At 33.7% G+C, this 17661-nt stretch overlaps 1 protein-coding gene across 3 annotated transcripts; it reads left to right on the top strand.

Moving 5' to 3' along the window:
- The first annotated feature begins 3105 nt into the window (after positions 1-3105).
- LMF2_1 (Lipase maturation factor 2) lies at positions 3106-17119 on the top strand. 3 transcript variants are annotated; one of them, XM_051219027.1, is made up of 14 exons: positions 3106-3328; positions 3362-3561; positions 3597-3879; positions 3931-4083; positions 5087-5192; positions 6681-6815; positions 8214-8319; positions 9195-9291; positions 10213-10322; positions 10460-10584; positions 11761-11874; positions 12928-13021; positions 13812-13920; positions 16241-17119. In XM_051219027.1, the coding sequence occupies exons 3-14, from the start codon at positions 3736-3738 to the stop codon at positions 16418-16420; spliced, it is 1473 nt and encodes a 490-aa protein (XP_051069593.1). In that variant the 5' UTR covers positions 3106-3328; positions 3362-3561; positions 3597-3735; the 3' UTR covers positions 16421-17119. The 3 variants fall into 3 exon arrangements, with proteins under 3 accessions (XP_051069593.1, XP_051069594.1, XP_051069595.1); XM_051219029.1 differs by having other exon boundaries at positions 3362-3625; positions 3660-3879; XM_051219028.1 differs by having other exon boundaries at positions 3362-3879.
- Positions 17120-17661: the final 542 nt, after the last annotated feature.

Below are 17661 nucleotides of genomic sequence, written 5' to 3'. Positions count from 1 at the left end.
TTTATTGACTTTCTCGCATCTGTCTCTCTAGGAGACCTGCGTATGACTTTGCTCACTCTTCTCATAGCATTCCGCAGCACCCAAGAGAGATACTTCTCTCGGTTTGGATATGGTCTGTTCTGCTGCACTGAGGGAAGCAGCTTCAATCCTAGCAACACCGCTTATCTTGCAGTTCTCACATTTACTAAGCCGAGGAACATTACCGGAAATTTGGAAGCTGGCTCAGTTCACATCAATTTTCAAAGTAGGTTGACACAGCGAGCCTTCAAGCTACTGACCGGTGGTGCTTCTCTCTATACCCTCATAAATTATGGTGTCCCTCGTATGCGATGGTCTGCACGATTATACCTAGGCCAAAATGGACCTCCAGTTCAGTTTGCCTTATTTTTCCTACTTCGCAGCTGTATCAGTTACATTTTCCACCCTATTTCTTCACTTGAAGTAGACAAATAACTCACTGGACCTATCGATACTGTTCAAGTAAACTCGATTGCTAAGAGACACTCACTACCACCCTAAAAGGTCAAGCGAACCGCACAATCGACTGCCAACTGCTAGTGGTCTCGCATCTGTGAAGCCTGTTACCCATGTGAGCTTCTTCCTGTTTATTCTTTACCAGCTTTTTACTCTTCTGTACATTATATTGACTAACAATTAATATTATTTCTCCACTCGTTACCTTATATACAACTCATATACTTCTATACTTTTCTGCCTGATTTAATAAACAACTATTCTACATTATACCCTTCTCAATGCTTATACTCTGATTGGCAAACTATACTTTATACTATAGTCAATTAAATCACTGCATCGATGCCTTATCCACAGTCCATAACTTGTAACTGCCTGATAAGCCTGTAAAATCGTACTTATAGAAATAGTGTTTTCCAACAAGTTGTGGAACACAGAGGATTGTGTGAGGTATGACATATATCATCAAATAAGCTTAAATGAGCCTAACATCACAAAAAGAGGGATGGTGGAGTTACTGACCACCAAGCATTGATGGTGAGGGCGATAACTTCAATCCACCCGTGTTTATGGGGCAGAACATTTTGAATGTATCAGGCTCTCTATGATTGAGAATAAGTCAATCAATCTGTGATATATATTGTCTTCCTACGCTCACCACTCAGACTCATGTTTCCAATTTTATGCTGGATTAGCTATTCTACTAAGACAACCTTTAACATACTAACTCGGACTTTTACACTAGGCTTGTGTGGCTGGCATCGGATGGACAAAAAAAGATAAAAAATTAGATAATAAAAGATGTAGTTATTATTATTCTTAACATCTCACCCTCTATATACACACTCCCTTCTAGTAAACCGCTTTCCTTGTACCAACCTTGACTTCCCTTCCTCCATGTGAGCTTCCCCCAAATTGTTAAGCGCCACAACTCATTGTTCTTTATTACTACATTCTCTTATGTGGAGCCTTCGACTTCATTTCAATCTAACAAGAGATGACATGAATATAATCTAATTTATTATACCTCTGTCTGTTCTACTATACACTGTTAAGCAACGTTTGGCGTTCATATCCAAGTGCCTTGCTGCTCTTCTATTTCTCTTTTTTCTTCTTTAGAATCTTGCTCTGAGTGCACAGCTATGGAACTTCTGACGTTTGGAACAAATCTGACGTACGCGTCTCTTCAAGGTCATGGCTTACAGAAAGCGCTCTACGAGTCTACTTTACAACAACTATAAACTTAGTAAGTTGGGAAGCATGTAGTGCGCCAACGAATGTTGTAATATATAGATCATGCCTGTAAAACTGGCATGTACCTGCACACGCAGAAATATATTATTATTATTATATTTCTTTTCACTCCAACCGTACGGTTCCAGAAAAGGTCACTCTTGTATAACCAACGTGCTGACTGTGGTTAACAGATGAACAACCATCCTTGATCACGAGAGGAAGGCTGACGTCATTTATCTTGACTTCTCAAAAGCTTTTGATAAGGTGAACCATATGTGTTTTATGGATAAGCCCAAACGATTAGGTGTCAAATCACCTTTAATTGATTGGCTCACTTCATACATAAAAATCGACATTTTAAGGTTAGGGTTAACTTAAATTTCTCCCAGGCCATTGAATGTCCTAGCGTGGTCCTCCAAGGCTCACTACTAGGACCTCTTTTTTTCTTGATTTATATAAACGATCCTCCCTAACAGGTATCGTCTGACTTATTACGTTTTGCTGATGATGTGAAACTTTGGAGAGAGTTACGCAACCAAGAGGAACTACTGGCACTTCAAGAGTATCTGACTAGACTTCAGATGATAACGGACTTTTAACATTTAAAAGTGTAAAGTAGTCCATGTTGCAAACTACAGCTACAACTAAGGCGATTTCCCTCTAGAGGTATCACAAGTTGAAAAAGCTTTAGGATTGATGGTACCCTAGGATTTGAAGTCTTACACCAACTGCGATAAAAATGCATTCCGAGCAAATCTTGGAACGGTAACGTTGAAGAGCATTTCAGCTTGTTTGACGGAAAAAGTTTCCACATAATCTTCAGCAGTTTCATTCGTCCCCATTTAGTGTACACTCCAAAAGTATAAGGACACTTGGGAACGTACCCAACAGCGAGCCACGAAATTAGTTCGAGGACTCAAAGTCAAGCCTGATGAAGAGATTCTCCATTCACTAAACCTTTACCCATTAGTGTACAGGCATTTCAGAAGTGACCTTATGGCTTACAGTATCCTTAACACTTCTGGACATCCCCTTAAACACTTAATTAGGCTCAATTCCAACACAAAACTTAGCGGTATTACACGGAAACTGGAGACACAACTAAGCAGAATGGACTTTAGACACAACTTCTACTTCTTAAGAGTTGTTAAATGCTGGAATTCGCTGCCAAATGAGCTAGTCCAAGCAAATTCCCAGGAGTCGTTTAAGAAAAAGACTTGACATACTCCTAAGGACTAAGATTAGTATCTTTCTATGATTCACCAATATTTTTTTTCCTCTTTGATCTATAATATGCCTAGGTTCCTGCCTGGAGGTATCGGTGATCCACTGCTACTAGATACGGAAACCCGTTAAGCGAAAGCTTGCTCTATTCCGTCCAAAATCGTTTGAACTGTTCTACAGCCCGGTACGTTCAACATTAGTGGTAACGATGGGGCGTGTTGGCGTTTCCATTCCGAAAGAACGGTTCCTACTATGTTTAAGCTTCATTTACTTATTTGCTTTTGCTTCTTTATACATTCAGCTTCCTGGCAAGTGTATGACAATTAACATAACTTTTTTTCAGGGTTATACAGTGAGAATGGTGTGACACCTATCCAAACTCTATCATTAAGTGGTAAGAGTATTCTTTAGTGACTACTTAAAATAGCCCCAAAGGATGCATCAGACTTAATTAAAAACCTAAACGTCGTACGGCTTGCTGAATTCTTGCAACTTGACTCTTACAAATGTCTTGAGCTTGTAACTGTTGTGGGCATTGTCTTGTCATTCCTGTCGAGTTTTTCCACAGCCTTCCGGACGGGGCCAGTTTTCCTAGCCCTGTGGGTGCTGTATCTTAGCGCCCTAAAGGTTTGCGTGGTTTTTCATTTATAACTACTTAACAGGTTGGCCAAACGTTTTTGTGGTTCCAATGGTAAGATTCAAAAGATTTCATCATGTTATCTTAGGGACATCTTACTTTTGGAGTCCGGCTTTATAGCAATTCTCTTATCAAGTTTCGGCGCAGTCATATCTCTTCCACGTATGGTCGCTAGTGATAAAATAGGTATGTGGTTGCTACGTTGGCTCCTATTTCGGCTAATGTTCTCATCTGGTGTGGTTAAACTGACCAGCGACTGTCCTACTTGGTGGGGTTTAAAAGCATTAAATTGGCACTATCAGTCCCAGGCATGTTAAATGGTTGATAATTTTTGTTTTTATTTCATTTACGTCTTGTAGTGTATTCCAACTCCAGTAGCTTGGTATGCACATCACCTCCCAGGATGGATTCATAGCCTGTGTGTCGCAGCTACATTCATAATCGAAATCCCATTGCCACTTTTGTTTTTCGTGCCTTTCCGAACTACACGTCTTGTATCATTTTATTCACAGGTATGTCCTCTAATAATGTAGTCCTTTTTACTTCGAAATGTGTTTTTAAAATTTGGAATTCCGAGCTCTATCCTCATATACTATAAAAATAGGTATGTCATTCTATTATCCGGCGTATACTTCTACTATTCCAACTTGCAAATTATTGGACGATGAAAAAGGCCGATGCTTATGAAGACCTGTATGTTACAACGACAATGTTCATATTTGGTTTTGTGTATTTTTGAACCTTATCTTTCTGCCTACTAATCAAAGAAATGATAACAATGCATACAGTTGTTCGTGCACTTACTAACTGTCAGTCTGTGTCGTGTTTGGAGGTTTAAGTCATCAAATTAGGGTCCATGAAATTATCTCAACCTATCTTTTGAGATTAGGAAGTGACCTAAAATAAGTTTCATCTACAGTCCCACTCATTTGTTAGTCTCTCCTTGACTGGTTTAATATAATCCAATAACTCGTTATGCGATCCTGTCTGTTCCCTTAAAATAGTATCATGTTTGGCTTCCCATACTAGTCGGTACTATTTCACGTTCTGTCTTCCACATTATCGGTTTCTTCATTTTCTGTGTTGATGTAAAGCGTAGTAACTTAAGATGATAAGTATTCATACTAAGCCTAGGGCTGTTAATAACCTCATGAATGTAGTTTAGAAATCGTGTCTTTTCATTTGAAATGCATTTAATTATATTACCTGTCAGTCTGTATCATGGTAATTCTTGTAAATTGACTTGCATCGTCTAGTGATTTTCGGACTATATTACCAGAGTATTCACAAGTGTCTTTGATGGTTACAATTTGTGAATTATGATTGATTTTCTACTACGGAAATGTACGTACAACTTGGATTATGTAATGTTATCCAATCTGTAGACCTTTCTATATTTGAATCCTTTATAACGAATTCTACAGCCGTTCGATATATAAAAGTTAGTATCCATATTTGTTCTGTCCATCATATTTCCCGAATTGTTTGATTTGATGAATATGTGTTTTATTTAAGGTACTTCTGCAACTTTCGATAATATTGACGGGAAACTACAATTTCTTCAATTTGCTAACCATTGCTTTATGCTATTCCCTATTGAAAGATGATGACTTCAATCCTCGTGAGTTGTGTTTTAAAATGAATCATTTGAATGGTAGATGTCTACCCACTTATATTTACTATTTAACATATCAGAAAATGTTATTTTCGTGGTTCTTTGTTTGCTGATGTGCTGTTTATTACCCAGTCGCCTAAACTTAGTGAATTTGCTAAAGTTGTAAATTAGTAGCGATGTACTGTCTTCCAAGTAGCCTTATTAAAACACATTTGTGATATTAGTAACAAAGAATTACTAACTGTATACATTTTGGGAAGGACTCCATCAGTCAGTCAATTAACAACGTAGAACTTTGTACGTATGCACATCAGTTCGAGTTGCCATGCCACATTAGCACAGAGATACAATTGTCAATTCAAATCCCGTAGTAGTAGAGGTAGTATAATCCAGTGAAACAAATTTGGAAAGAGAAAAAAGGGACATGAAGAATTCAGAGGATTAAAATTTGGGAAACACAAAGACTGGATGCACCTGCGCCATTACAAACGATTTTGAGCCATGTCATCCAATGTCTAACCATCGGTTGCTATCGTCTCACGGATCTATAGAAACATGGTAAATGGGAGTTCACCGAGTTAAATTGAAACCAAGTATCTCATGTGAATGCTTTTGTAATCTTGAAGAATTCTCGTCTACTGTTACATATTTCACTGTAATACAGATTGTCAGTTCAATACAAGTTTCCTCACTTTGTCGGCTTCTTGTTTTTCCTTTTGAGTGCTACAGGTGTTCTAACCACCTACTGACAAAGGTTTATAAACCTCAGTTGATTTACCACCATCTTACACTATACGTCCAGCAATGACATCATTCCTTCTCACCATGCAAAATGCTTGATACATACTTTTAATTAACTACATGTAAACTGAACTGGTCTTTAGATCTGTAATCAACTTTCATAGTCGTAAAAACCAACTTTGGATCTCATCTGAACATAACGAATACTTTTATGTTATTGCAAAAACTAGTAATCATTTTATATTTTCGACTCACAATCACTGTACCTTATAACCATAAATTACTTATCTAACATATGATGACATACTAAGCATCCGGAGACAGTAAGACTCCCATACGTTTCGTAACGTATCGTCTGTGATCTCACTGTAAATAATATATATTATGAGAAAAACAAAGTAGTATTTGTATGTTGTTTTACTTTGTTAAATAGTATTTGACCAGTCATATAGTCGTTTGGCTCAGCGACTCACTGAGTGTTACAAAGCAATACATCCATTCTCGTGGGCAGCTATCATTAAGCTACATCATTTTTTCGTTTTGTCAGTTAATCAGCATTTAACCGCTTTAGCAATAAAGCCATGTTCACAACCGTGAAAAAACGATGGTTATAACATTACGTTAAAAACCTTTGCATATATCATTTATGTCCCCACTATAAAGTGACAAGCCCTTAACAAAATATTTTGTTAGATATGTTTTCCAAGTAACTCGTCTTCACCTTATTATTCATTTTGTGTGGATATTGCATAGGACGCAGACGAAAGTGGACCGTGTCTGGATTATTGTCTTTTGTGGCTTCATGGTTTCTTATCATCTCAGTGTTCGGGATCAGTGGTTATCTGCTCAATTTTTCCATTTCCAATTATTCAGTTAGTACCTCTGTCGGTATGTTCTAAGTTTTAGCTGATGTTAGGCCTAGTAACCAATGTATTTGCTGATAAACATTTGCTCTCAGAGTTTGTCACTAAGCATCGTTTTGGGAATCTGTATAGTTGCTTACTTATCATCAATTTGCATTCAAAGTCATAAGTGAACAATATATTAATGATCCTAGTACTGAATAACACAATTAATTAAAGGACCATTTTAGTTGCGTCTAAGCAGCCTTTTGCTTACAAATTATGCATTTGCTCTAAATCATTTACTCCCTTCATAAGTATGATCCAGACTTAATTACTAATTTAAGAGTAAGGGTTCTTTGTGATAGATAAAATTTTAAGTTTTATCTTGAGTGATAAAATGGATTCATAATAACTTTTTCGGCCCCCATGACTTCTGTTAATTGATTCAAGTATTGACTTTAATACTAACTACATGTAATATAGGACTGGAAAGTTATTCATAGTTTGAAAAATGTTATTAGTGCGTTTAATAAAGCTGTGTATGTATTACCGCCTAATGACTTTTGTGAATTTCTATGCATATTGTCATGAACATACCTTACATCTCGAAGCTTAATTTTATCCGTCTCTGTTTCCTACGAAGGTTGTACTTTGCAAAACGTCTTTCAGATAAGGCATGTAAGTTGAATGTGTTTTGTCGTTTTATCTAGCCGGAAACGATCGAAAAGTCGTATTTTACCTATAACGTATTAAAATAGTTGAAAGGAATTTGCATTTCATTGTTATACAGTAATCTTTATTCCAGTTGGATAAATGACTAATAAGATGTCTAGTCTGTGGGCTAAGTGGTATTAATTCAATTGTCTCAAAAGTATCGAACTCGTTGGCGTTCAAGATACACCGTGCTGATTAGCTCCACCACCGTAAAAATAGGCTAAATGCTTTCTGCCGATTAATTCTTACCAAGTATCAATAGTTTTTATTCATAAATTACACGAAGAGAATATAGGGATTTGTACGAATTTGATTGATAAAAGTCAAAACTGGATTCCATAAACTGACACAGTTGTTTATCACTACTTAATTCGTTTAGTTACTGCATATGAAATTAAAAGTATTATTTGTATCAGTCATCTTCAAGATTTACATTTCCTGTTGGAGTGAATGGACGCTATGCTTTTTAATACACACAGATCAGTTTTGAATCATTTCATATTACAGAAATCAAACCCAGCTCACCCTCTTGTTTCTCGTTATGGTGGATACCTATAGTTGTAAATTCCTTTACAAATCATCTGAAGCATAAGTTTATTGGTTGATATTCATGTTTTCTAGTTTCCAACACTTAACGAAGGTAATATGAACGAATTAACTAAACATTGCTTATATGAGTATTTCACTGTACTATTTATTTTTGTTAATGTTTTCTTACCAAACTTAGGTTTCACCAAAAAGGAGTTCGCTTGGTTCGTAAATACATATGTCAAATACAGTATTTCTTTTGGTGTCGCATTTTTCTGTGTAGAAGTTCTGCATAGTATAATTATGTAAGCTTCCTAGTGATTTATTTTTCCAATATGCTTGTTTCCATTTAATATCGATAATCATATATCAAATACATCATCTCCATATTTTTCATTTTGTTTTGTTCACCATATGTTTGGATGAATTTAACCTATAAGATCGATTTACTAAATGCACATAAATCTAATCGGTTAACTCGAACTTCGTAGTGTACCGTAATTAAAATAAGCAATTTGTACAATTATTAATAATAAACTCATTCACCAGCTATTTGGATATAAGCCTTCTCTAAGTGTGAGAGTTAGTGATACTACTTGATTGCTTGGGGCGGGTTTCGAACCTAGGATTTAGTGGGAGAAAGTTGAACGCCTAACCACTAAGCCACCTCTGTATCATGCGGGAGCAACATTTTGCGTTGATTTTCAGTAGAACCACACTTTATCTATGCTCTTTTCAACTTAAACAGCACAGCTCAATCCTGTAATCCAATCACACGACTAACAACAGCTCAGGTATACCATATCGTGTGGAAGACGATGATAATATGAGTGTAATATTTTTTAGCTGTATTAGTGTAATGAACAATAAATTGATTCCGTGAACACATCCTGTAAATACTACTAACCAGATTGATAAGAAACTTAACTGTTACAGTATTAATATCTTACTCTTGTATCACTAAATAAAAAGCCATAGAATATATTTTCATCAAACAACAAGAATGAGTGTATTTATTATACGTAAATATAAGTAATTATTTCATATTGATGAAAAGTTAGGCTAAATTAGATACTAATTTCCATTATTCTGTTTTATTACTATTTTCCATCTATCCTAACATTTTAATTGTTTATGCTGTTGTGGTTCTTTGTCGTCATCGTCATCGGTAACTTGATAGAGCACTAAATTCACATCGGTTTTGGCGTAAACTCTATGAATTATTCGGTGTTATTATCATTGGTTTTATTGGTTTTGCCATACTTATGGGTAGTTTGGTAAGTATATATTATTTTTTGTTTTCCTCATATTTTAAACCAAGATTTATAACATTTCAATGGATCTCCACTTTTAATCTAACAATTTACCGTTAAGATATTCCTTCAAATTGTAAGGTATTAAAAGTTCAGAAACTGCTGTATTTAGTAACTGAAGCAATCACCTAACACTGATTCAACTTATATTGGGCCATCCCGTCACTATCTCAAGAAATATATCAAAAGAAAATTAAAGAAGTGGTATATCTAAGGGCAGTTGACTAAAAATCCGAATTCAAAAGAGATAATGGTTACCAAATGATAGGATACCTAGCCCGCCTCTGTTCCAGTAAACATTTCACATCGAACTATTCTAATGTAAGGATACATATCCGAATCATTTCATTTAATTAAACTTCATTACTCTTTCCTAATACATATCTAACTTTATAACTCACATATTTAAGTTTATTCTGTAGGTTTATTCTTTCTAAAGACTATCACATGAAGATCTGAAAGTGTCTTTTCATTTGTCCACCAAAGTAATTCTACTGAATAGTTTGTGAATCATTTGCAAAGTTCTCTCTGTGTTGACATTCTCCTCAGGCGAGTAGTGTGTAGACTCCCAAACTATCTAATCAGTTTGTGGTAAATCAGTTATCGCCTAATCAATTTGAGGTAGTCTAAAGAATTCAACAACCTAATGAGTCAAATAACTAGACCTCATACCTTTAGACTAAAAATGCGTGATTTTACTGTCCGCTGTTCAGATTGACGATATTTGTTGTTAACTATAATTTCTTCGGCGTAAAACTATTCTTTTCATTAAACAGTATATTATATTTTGGGACAAAACTCCGTCTTAGCAACATTTTCATATTACTTTGTCACTTTGTTAGTTATAAAGTCAATTTAACTATTATTGGTTTCTTTTCCATTCAGGTGCCATTTGCATCACTGGATTCGACCATACAATTACCACCTCAAATTCGTCAAGTTTATAAACATTTACAACCCTATTACATTACTAATAGTTATGGTCTTTTCCGCCGGTTAGTTTCTGTTACTTTATTTTGTGAATTTCATTTGTGTAAACATGAGTAAAATTATTTGTTTACGTCTCTTCAGGTAATTTATTATAATATTTTTCAAATTTTTCTGTAATTTATGCATTATGTTTTTACTTAAGAATGACTGGAGTTGGTGGTCGACCTGAACTTATCTTGGAGGCGGCATCAAGTCCAGCTGGTCCATGGTATGAATACGAATTTAATTTCAAACCTGGTCGTATAGATAGAACTCCTCCAGTTGTTAGTAAGTATTTCTTATCCTGTAAAGTTTATTCACTATGAAATTGTCTTAGTGCAATATTATATTTATTTTTTTAGAACTGTTTCTTTGATATAGTTTGTTTGCTAATAAGTTGATTTATAAGATTAGTTGTTCGCTGTGTCGAAAATTCTACACAAGCAGTTGTCAATATCACATTTCTTTATCCATGTTGCTAATATTTGATCAATACAGTAATGATGTCATAAATAAAGAATATTGATTTGCACTGGCACTTGTGCAACAAATAATTGATCAGTATTAAATAAAGTTTTTCTTGTTAATATCTTTCTCTTTTTTGTTACACATGTGTTTCATACTATATCTAACAATTTTACTCGTCTTCATTAGGAACGAAACAACTGAGGATTCCAGTTTCCTTAAAAGTACACAATTGTGTTTATATTTTCTTTACAAAAATAATTTGCTTCTTAGAAACTTTGGTTTGGCGATTTCTACATCAAATAAATTAGTTCATCTCCGTGATTATTTCATTTGGTCGAATTCGCTTGGTTGATACTCTTACTACTTTCAAAAAGTGGTTACTGGTTTTAAGGAACATCTATAATACATTTAAGTCACTATGTTATATCTTTCATAATTTGTCATGTAGTGAGCAGTAGTGGTTTCCTTGTCTGGATTCGCTGGTTATTAGACTTGGGATTAAAAAATATATATACTAATTGATCAGTTTTAAGCACAAATTCGATTTCTTCTAAACTTTTCTGAATACAATCACTCCCATGTAATCCTTTTACATTAAAATATTAGAAGAACGACTACATTGATTGGAGTCTACCGATATTACTTCATTATCGAACGTTTCAAGGAAGTTGGTATTGTTTTAAACTTCAAAATACTTAGTCACATTTTAAATAATCCAGTTTGTACCTGTTAAATTACTAAGTTTCAAAGATAATAGTGATAAGTGTTTATATGTCAAGTTTTAGTATATTGTTCATTTTATCTTTTTTATGATTGAAATTAAGATAAGACATGTTACTTGGTCAGCTGTCTTTTTACATTTTGGCATCTTTCCTTTGACTGACTTGTTACGCTTCGATGGAAATAAGCTTACTTTTCTATGTAAAGTTTACATACTGAACTGTTGTAGTAATCATACATATGCTAGTTTACTTCTTTATCCTTTTGTAAATCTAGTCCCACACCAGCCTCGTTTGGATTGGCAAATGTGGTTTGCTGCGCTCACGAACTATCGTAATCATCCGTGGTTGATGAATTTAGTTTATCGATTACTGAATCAACAAACTGAGGGTTAGTTTTTACACTGTTGTAAAGTAGTGCATGTTTATTTTTACTTGTGATAATTCGAATGGAATTATTTGAATTTATTTTTAAGACAATTGTTTTTATGCTGAATCGTTCGTGTGAATAAGTGACAGCTTGAGTCTTGAGGATTTTCGTTACTAAAAATTAGAATTTCAGTATTTGAAGTGAAGTTTTAGACACCTACTGTATTTGGCTCAATCATTGTTTTATTTTTTATCATATCAATATTTTAGATAGTGATTATGCTAATATTAGAAGACTTACACTTTAAGTTAGTTGTCTTCACTGTCAGTTTTTCACGATGAGTTGTGATTTTAGTGCGACACGGATAGAAGCAGTTCATCAGTTTAAATAAATATATACTATATAGAATAAAAATCATTCGGGATGTATATTTGATGCCCATGTTTACATTTAAGTGTATATATATACATATATATGCGTTGGATTTTCAAAGTGTGTAGTATAGATAACACTTTCTAGTCCCTTAATCTGTTCACAAATTAGTGGAAAAGTTTATCAGTAAAAACCTATGAACACAAGTATTATTAAAATGATAGCATTCCGGTTGTTTATGTTTGACGAAATTAGAGTTTTGCTCCGTCAATTAACTTCTATAGCCATTTTCGTTGTGATAGCGTATTCAAATCTGAATGTAAATGTGCATTTCAGACATTGACCGAGCAATCTATAATTTAAAGACTTGTGTTATATTTTTGTATAGATATTTTGAGTCTACTTGTATTGTAGTCATATTCCAGTCAGTATTACATTTTTTTCGTACATGACAATTGGGCGTAAACAATAGTTTGTCTATATAAATTTGTAAGCTTATTAAATGGAACCTCTGTTATTTGATGGTAAATAAATATTTAGGGTGTAAACTTGAATTCACATGTTCTAACATTCTTTCATACTGTGGTTGCAGCTACTGTTTTGTTTGATTTCAGTTAAGCTCAACTAATACTATTCTTTAATATTATAATGCTTGTTTATTTTATGAGAATTTATTTGCCCTTCGTTTTTTCCTCTCATTAGTCTTGGAACTGCTCGATCCATCTAGTGTGCCGAATAATCCAAAATATATTCGAGCTCATCTGTATACCTACCATTTCACTGATTCTTTTGATAGGTATGATATTTTTTAGAGAATTTATTCAACTGTTACTTTTGTCAATGTAAAAAACAAGGTATATTAACTTCTACATTTTTGTTTTAGACCGATGTATTAATTTTGTCTTGATTATAATTGATGATATGATAATCCTTACACGTTATATGATCAGCATGATTTTATTACTCTTCAATAAATATCTTTTGTGACTTAGTAAATCACATTACTTATCCAACAAATTATCTAGAAAAAAGTTCATAACAATAACGCATCTCATTTACCAAATACGGGTTTACTTAGTTTTAAACTGCTTTCTAGACAGAGCTAATAATGTTACCCGGCTGTCAAAGCAGGTAAGGTGGGGTTTAGATCTAAGGTATATTGGTTAACGGCTGAATTATTCAACCAATAAGTCAGCTCCATGAAATCAACATCTAAAGCTTCTCCCATCTCTTTTTCCCGTAAGCTGATATAGAATTATTGACTGAATGCATTACATAATCAATTACAGTTTTGGCTTGTTAGAGGTTTTAAATATTCATAAAGTATTTTAACCAAGGATAAGGAAAAGTCAACATTCTAATTGACTGATGAGACGGCTCTTTTTCTGGCAATTTTCTGAATTGATTCGTTGATTTCGACTTTGTCACAAGTCTATAGATTATCTTAATAAGACTCGTGTATGCATTATGTTCGCTTCCGATCTCCAAGTATACTTCTATGAAACTTTTAATTTTGTAAAAATCCTTTCATTTAGTGACGACACTTATTTTAAATTAATTGTCATTTTTTCATTTTATGATTTTAGCAAAGATTGGTGGAAACGTACATTCAAATCTGAATACTTACCACCGGTCACATTGTCTTCTGAAATAATACGTAACGCTGTTGAAGAAAATGGTTTAGTAGGAAAGCGCGTACGTTTCAAATTTTACAATTAATTCATAATTATGTTTTTTCTAGCAATATTATTCAAAGCAATTGTAAATCTACCTGTAAAAATGTTGTTTCTATTAAGATCTAATTACTTTTTTTTTCACGTAACATGCAATTTTCAAAACTAATGACAATTTACTGAAGAAAAATGTTTCTTCTTCAGCTATACAAAATCGTATAAATATAATAATCTAACAAACAAAGTACTCTATTGAAAAATATTAAGAGGGTTACATAATTCCAATTGTGTAAAATGACTTGCAGAACAGTTGAGAAGTTGAAGAAAAATAATAGTATGAGACGAAATGTGTAAAACATAATTGTCAACTTGATGAGCAATAAGAAGATTAAATTAAATTATTTTCTCTCAACATGTTTTAACACAAATTCTTTAGACTTTATTGTTCAATAATGAGAAGCTAATGTTTTGCTCTTAGACAAGAAGTCATACACAGAAGAAAGAGTTGATGACAATAAATAGGTTTATTAGTTTCAATGAACAGAGCTAAAGAATTAGCTCCTCCATAAACTTCATTTTTACCATTGATTCACCATTTTTGTCATGTAATAAGTTATATTAATTTGATTAAAGGTTTTGTCGATAAATGAAAGCTTTAATCATCTAATATTTACATATCTAGTTGGTTGATCATTGAGTAAGGTAGAACTAAACTGTACCTACGACCTTGAGAGATTTACCATCCAATCAGAAGACAATATTTAATTACAAAATAATTAATAATAAGAATTGATAAAATTACAGTGGTTAAATAGTTTTAATTTGAATAATAAGCTCTAATTTTTTGAATTATATCTAATATATATAGTAAGCAAAAAAGATTAGCGATTGATATTAACAGTTGGGCTAGATTTGTATGTGTGTGTTACAGTCGGAGAATGGCTTTTATCTAGATGAATACTTTTGAGTATGCATTGAGTCACACTAAGTACTCTCGAATACATTCTACTTGTGGAGCAGATATATTTTGTGACTTAACTTACCCACTGTTGGGACGGCTTCGAAAAGTACGACGAAGCCTCTCGAGGCTCTAAAGGAGTCGAAGAGATCCCATCCAGTCAGAACCTGATAAAGACTTCTAGAATATCAACGTGGCTGAATTATAAAGATGTTATAACCAACACCAATAACTATAAATGCCCATGTTTTCCTGTACATTTTTTGATTCTTACCCAATAATCACTTCCTCTGTTCCTTCCGTCTTCTAATTTGGGACTGTTGGGGTTCTACATGTTCGAGTACCGTTAGTTGTATATCGTAATCAAGTAGAGGACTTAACACCCACCATGACTCATTCACTTTACGGCTGTAAGGAAGATTTAAAAAATAGATATAGACAATTTTTACTTAGGTCTTAATACCTGTACGTGCCATTCTTCGCTGTTTGAATGTTGTGTAACGATCCAAGTGCCTCTATCTTGAATCTGGTTGGTTCATTCAATGTCGTTAGTGTAGTTTAGTTTTACCGTAAGTAGTTATGTATTTCCTAACGTCTATTCGGTTGAGGGATATGAGACTTGATTCTTTGAACAGATTGTCAATCGTCACCTACCTCAATCTTTCTTAGTTGAGCCGTTATAGCTGTAATTAGGAAGATTAGGAATTTTCTGAAATTCTATGCGTTATCAAAAAGGACTTATCCATTGATCATTCCGTTGTATTTTAATGTACTTATAATTGTCGCTTAAGTTCATTTTTTCCTCAACCACATTTAACAGTTGGTTGCAGTTGATTAGAACCATAAGATGAATGTGAGTAGTAGTAGTAGTAGTAGTGGCGTTGTTTTTCCGAGAGCTTAAAAACCTCACTTTATTAATCGTATTCGCAATTGCATCAAATATTACTGAGTAACTTTTAGATTGAATTTATTCTAGGAATAATGTAGTTCTGATTGGGGTCATTTATTTTTAATTGTTAACATTCATGTCATACTTGTATATATATACCATGGAACTGCTTTTCCTAACGTTGCTCCACTGCCTTGTGGATTAGACCTCTAGGTCGAAGGTTCAGAAAACTACCTGCTTTGGTTTGGGCGCCCAGACAGTATCCCAGCCCTCACACATCATTTGATTTATATGGTGCATACATATTTAGTACCTTCTTGTACCAATGTTTATGTGCTTAAATGAATTATATATATATATATATATCAAGTCTGAATAGTATAAGAAATGTGATTATCATTATTGTGCTCTTTATTTTAGTGAATATTTCAATATAGTCTTATTTCATTAGTGTTCTACTTTCCTCATTTTTCTAAAAATTTCGTCTTTTGCCAGCGTCTTCGTCCACACGATCCAACAATTGTATCGGCTTTCTTAACTCGTCTACGGAGTTTTATTGGACAACCGCGTGATTTATCTCCATTGATTATGGTATGCTTAGTGTTGGCAATAACTAAGTATGCATTTAATCGAGCTGACCAATCGGCTAGAATAACTAATCAAAATAAAGCTTGATTTATTTTCTCGGATCAGAACTAATTCAACGGAATGTATTGTAATGTGATCATAACAATTGTATTTGTTTGTATTTAGGTTTTGTTTCTGTGTATGTGTGTACGTATTCTTTCCATTCCATTTTCGGTTCTCCTTCCTATATTCCATATTTTTATTTTACCAATACTCATACATAAATTCATTAACTGAAATATTCATTTGAAATGGACTCAACGTTTTGTTTACCTGTTCTAAAATTAAATGATACCATTAACTGTGCATTCATGTTTAATCCTGTACCTTCGTTTCTGTCCATATTTATTCATCCATGTATCCAATGCTTCTGTAACGTAAATGTACCTTCAAGTCATTTTCCATTACTTAATTCAAAGTTCTGGTCGTATTTTTCAATCTCTTTCTATCTAATATTTATGTATCAATGTAGCTGTACTAATTAAAAAAAAACTTAAGTGGATCGTAGTATATTTGAAATCTTTTAAAGAAAATATTGTTTATTTTCATTTCCGTCTGATAACTCTTGTCTAGTATTATTATCTTACCAAATGTTATCACAATATTAAGTACCGTTTCTCAGATTCACTTGAAACATGAGTTACAAATAGTCTATTTGATTATCTCCTTTAAGCAGCTTGTTAAAAATTAACACCCCTCCCAGAGTAAATTTATAAGAAAACGATTAAATGATTACGTTCTAGTACAGATCTCGGTTTTGTGTGTAAAAAACGAGTTAGTTATTTTAGTGAACCCGTTACTGTTAAGTTATTCGCTAGGTCCTAAGCCGAAGACGGGTAATTGTCAGAAAGTTTTTCGGCAGCATACGAAGTTTGGGAAACTTTCTTCGTATGTTTGTAAGTAACTGGGTACATAAACAAGCGGAAAAATTTTCCCTACTTCCTAAAATGGAAAATAATAAGGGATGAAATTGCATATGGCTGCACTGCTCGTCCTATGCTGATGAAAAAAGAATATGAAGTGGTTTGATGACAAGTGATGTTTAATACAACTTAGCATTAATAGTGTCGATATTTGTGAATAAGTTTATATAAGTATCTTGTAATTATTTTTAAGGTTTTGTATTTTACGCTGTTGACATTCATGATGGAATTTAATCTGTTTCAGGATGCTTCTACTAACCACAGTTCAAAAGTATAATAAAACTTGTAAATGTAAGCAGTATTGAGGGGTTCTCTTATTGCACATAACCGAGTCTTAATGTGAGTGTTGACTCTGGGACACTGATA

The sequence above is a fragment of the Schistosoma haematobium genome, chromosome 3, assembly GCF_000699445.3.
Source record: "Schistosoma haematobium chromosome 3, whole genome shotgun sequence".
Classification (NCBI taxonomy): Eukaryota; Metazoa; Platyhelminthes; class Trematoda; order Strigeidida; family Schistosomatidae; genus Schistosoma; species Schistosoma haematobium.
Note: the sequence above shows the minus strand (reverse complement) of the source record. Positions and strands in the feature narration are given on the sequence as shown.